At 42.5% G+C, this 3,671-nt stretch overlaps 1 protein-coding gene across 1 annotated transcript; it reads left to right on the forward strand.

Annotated features, from left to right (window-relative positions):
- The first annotated feature begins 1,858 nt into the window (after window positions 1–1,858).
- LOC128856283 (kallikrein-4-like) lies at window positions 1,859–3,016 on the forward strand. Its single transcript, XM_054091581.1, has 3 exons — window positions 1,859–2,226; window positions 2,289–2,544; window positions 2,628–3,016. Exons 1-3 carry the CDS (start codon window positions 1,904–1,906, stop codon window positions 2,976–2,978), a joined length of 930 nt encoding a protein of 309 aa, XP_053947556.1. The 5' UTR covers window positions 1,859–1,903; the 3' UTR covers window positions 2,979–3,016.
- Window positions 3,017–3,671: the final 655 nt, after the last annotated feature.

Genomic DNA, 3,671 nt, shown 5'->3' on the forward strand with positions numbered 1-3,671 from the left:
GCAACTGCGCCATCCGGAAATATTTTTGTAACCAGGAATCTTCAGTATTGAAAGTATGCTGAGGTGTTCGGGCCAAGAGTATACTTATATATACGCTAGGTCCGAGCGGAACTTTTTTCATTGAGATTTCCTCAAAGGAGGAGTGGATGGCTCGAAGTTGGATGAAAGAGTTGATAGGGAAATATTCTGCGAGGAGTTCCCCATCAAGCTCAAATTTAGGCTTCCGTACCACTGTAATGTTTTCCAAGCAGAAGAAGCCTCTATTAAGGAAGCAGTGGACTGGTTGCTTACTTCTGTAATTACAGTAAAAGATATAAATATCTACTCCGGCAGCCAAGCGGCAATGAGGTTTTGGGCTCATCGTTTGTGAGTTCCAAATTAGTCGTGGAATGCCAGACTTCTCTCTCTCGATTGAATCCGAGTACTTTGATATTAGGCTAATTGGTTTTCCAGTCACAGCGGCATAGGAGGAACTGCTAGGCTGATGCGCTCACTAGCCAAACGACCCTCGAGACGGTTTCATCGCGAAATTAGAGAATAGGGGTTCCCTTGAGAACCTGTGGTCTGCTACTGGAAAGATGAGCCTTACGTCAACTCAGCGAGTGCTGGTCTAGTGCGCAAACATGCAAAGTCGCGAGATCCTTCTGACCATTGGTATATCGGTGGCACTCGAGGGAATTTCTAACGCTAACAAAACCGCAGTTCGCGAATTTGGTAGAACTCTTTATCTGACATTGTCCGTTAGATGCTCGTGTGATGAGACTTGGGATTGTCTCAAGTCCTTTCTGGAGAAGCTGTGTAGAGAACGAGGTGGAGTCATCTCAGTACCTTTTTATTAGCTACCCTGCTCTAGTCGGGCAATGGCTTAGACATCTGGGCTCTCACTTTATCACTACACCTTCGGATATTGCGGGTGTAAATACCATACACCTGGTGAAATTCATCAGCAGCTTGAAGCAGTATATACGAACGTTAGTCGCCGCCATTTGTCGTCATCCTCTAACCCAAATCCTCTTCCTCCTGTCTAGTTCTGTCCCTTCTCCTTTTCCTTCCCCTCCTCCTGTATGGTATCACAATAGACACATTTTTGAAGTTTTGTCCATGTGGACTCCTCGATTGGGCAGCCATTTATTTTATCCTATCCTATCTTATCCTATTGAATGTATGCTGGTCCCATTAATTCCTCTTTCTCGTAATATATCAGGATCTTGCTTTATCGATTCGATTGTTCCTGGCAATACAACCATTTTTGGAAGTTCGCATGAAATTCATCCTGCATGGATCGACGGCTACGTTGGAGCTCAATTGATCTTAAGTTCGCAGTGCTCTGTCGACAACAATACGTGTAGTAAGTTTTGGTATGAGCTTGGCCTCCATTTCGAAACTTTGTAAATTTGATGCTTCAGAGGACAATATTCCACTTAAAACAAGTATTGGTTTAATAAGTGCGAGAGCATGATAGATTAGGAGAGGCTATGGTGGTCGTAGGTCTATACGACCAACTGACTTCGAGCTCACAGTTCCGTTGTGATATCACGGTGCTACACGGGAGCCTTATTTACATTTCTACGTGGAACCATTTTGTGGCTCTTATGACGCGCAGTATTAGTCCCATCCCCACACCGGGTAGTTCTGTTATAGAATTGAAAAACCATTTTCCTAGAAAATCTGCCCTGATTTTAGCTAAGGCTGGGCAATTGCAAAGGAAGTGCTCAAGTGTTTCTAAATTATAAGTTTACAGAATTTTCTTCACCTTAAGTACCTTTCAGAAGTTAAGAACATTTTGTGTGATTTGGAAATTTCGAATTAGTTTGGTTTTATAGACATTTCAAAATTGTTTGTTTCATTTTGTTTTGATTTTCTCATTTTCCGACGCATTTTCTATCAGTCAAAAATGTAAATTATGATATTTGTGGAATATTTAGCTAACAAATTTTATGTCATCTCCATTCTCACTGTGTTGTCTGCTACACAGCTCATCCTATGTAATAATCATTTGAAGAAAACCTATCCAACACTACACGAAAATGAAGACCATAGTGAAAAGAATGAAGGCTACACATTTCTCATCAGTGGCGGTTATCGGCCCGACGAGAACAAGCTGTTGAAATACGTGGTCTCGATTGGTGCTAAACAAAACACAAAATTCTTCGGTGATTCTCACTTTTGTGCAGGCGCAATTGTCAAACCGGATGTCATTGTAACCGCTAAACATTGTGTCATCAAGTAAGTACGCACTGGCATATGTTAAGTCCAAGAATTCTACAGGACAGTCTTGTCTTCGACAGAAAAATGTATGGAATGAGTATTACGCGATCGGTTTTGGTCACAGCTGCTACACCAAATCGTTTTGTTAAAACTCCTGACACTCAAGTAATGAAAGTGAAACGTTATGCCGTGTCTAAAGCAACCGATCTGGCGCTTATTATTTTGCAGAAAAATATTACTATCGATAATATAACCACAGGCATTCTGCCAATTGCCCGTAAAATGCCTAGAACGGGGATGGCGTGCACTGTTCTTGGATGGGGAAGATTGTTTCTTGTGAGTCTGTTTTTTCATAATACTCGTATATGTCAAGTGCTATTACTATTATTCGTTGCATATGTGTGTGTATATATTTGTAGCATGGCCCGATGCCTGCCGAAACGATGTACGTGGATTTGCAAGTGTGGTCACCAATTCTTTGTGCGACGTATGAACAAGTTGACTTGCCCTACATGTTATGTGCCGGTTTTATAGGGGATCCGGAACGTGATTCATGTATGGGTGACTCTGGTGGACCCTTGATATGTGACGAGAAATTATATGGCGTTGTAGCGTGTGGCATCGGCTGTGGCACGCCCGGCTTTCCTGGTTTCTATACGAACGTTTACAAGTTTGCCCGGTGGATAGATGAAAATCGCGCGCATAAACATGAAATCAGTTTGTTTCTAATAACGCACATGATTTTTTTTGTGTGCGTGTTGTCAATGTAAAGATTCTATATTTAAATAATATTTCGTGATAGTTTTTATGTGTAGATTTCTTTATTTCCTAATAGATGAGAAACGAGAGGCGTAAGCTTAAGTAGGGGACTTTCTCCGAAAAACCCTTCTCTACTCACCGGACGTTATTTTAGCCACCATATATTAGTATTTTTTTTTTTTGGTGGGTGAGGTAGGGTTCAAAATGCCTTCGCACTTACAGCGACCGTAGTCTACTGCGTCGTGTGGTGTGACCACTAAAACGATGCATCTTCTCCTTCCGGGGAGACACCCTTCCCGGAACTGCATTCTATATTACTTCGGGAGGGCCCAGAACGGCATCCATAAAGGACGAATTATATTCACCCACGTCTGGGTCCACCATATTTGTAGCCAGATTTCATGCTATAGGATTGTCTTCTTGTGTCTCTATCTGTGCGGCTTCGCTTTGTTGCACTGTGTCGAGGTCAATCTTTTTTTTCGTAGTACGCTATCGATGTATTTCTTTACCGCATCCTAGTTGACCCCGCGTTCGAGCATTTTGCTGATTATGTTGCTCGGTGCGATGTCGCCGATCTGCCCCCTCAGAGCATTTCTTTCTGCGAGCCATCTGTCACAACTAAAAAACGTACGTTCAGCGTCATCGCTTGGTGCTTCGCAGTACATGCACTTTGAATCGGTTACCTTGCCCATACGGGAAAGGTA

Source organism: Anastrepha ludens, chromosome 3, assembly GCF_028408465.1.
Source record: "Anastrepha ludens isolate Willacy chromosome 3, idAnaLude1.1, whole genome shotgun sequence".
Taxonomy (NCBI): Eukaryota; Metazoa; Arthropoda; class Insecta; order Diptera; family Tephritidae; genus Anastrepha; species Anastrepha ludens.

Excerpts from the sequence above, each read along its gene's own strand:
- LOC128856283 (XM_054091581.1), top strand. The coding sequence starts at position 1,904 with ATGATATTTGTGGAATATTTAGCTAACAAATTTTATGTCATCTCCATT. Across the intron at positions 2,227-2,288 it reads GCTAAACATTGTGTCATCAA|AAAAATGTATGGAATGAGTA; the intron begins GTAAGTACGCAC and ends TGTCTTCGACAG. Across the intron at positions 2,545-2,627 it reads GATGGGGAAGATTGTTTCTT|CATGGCCCGATGCCTGCCGA; the intron begins GTGAGTCTGTTT and ends ATATATTTGTAG.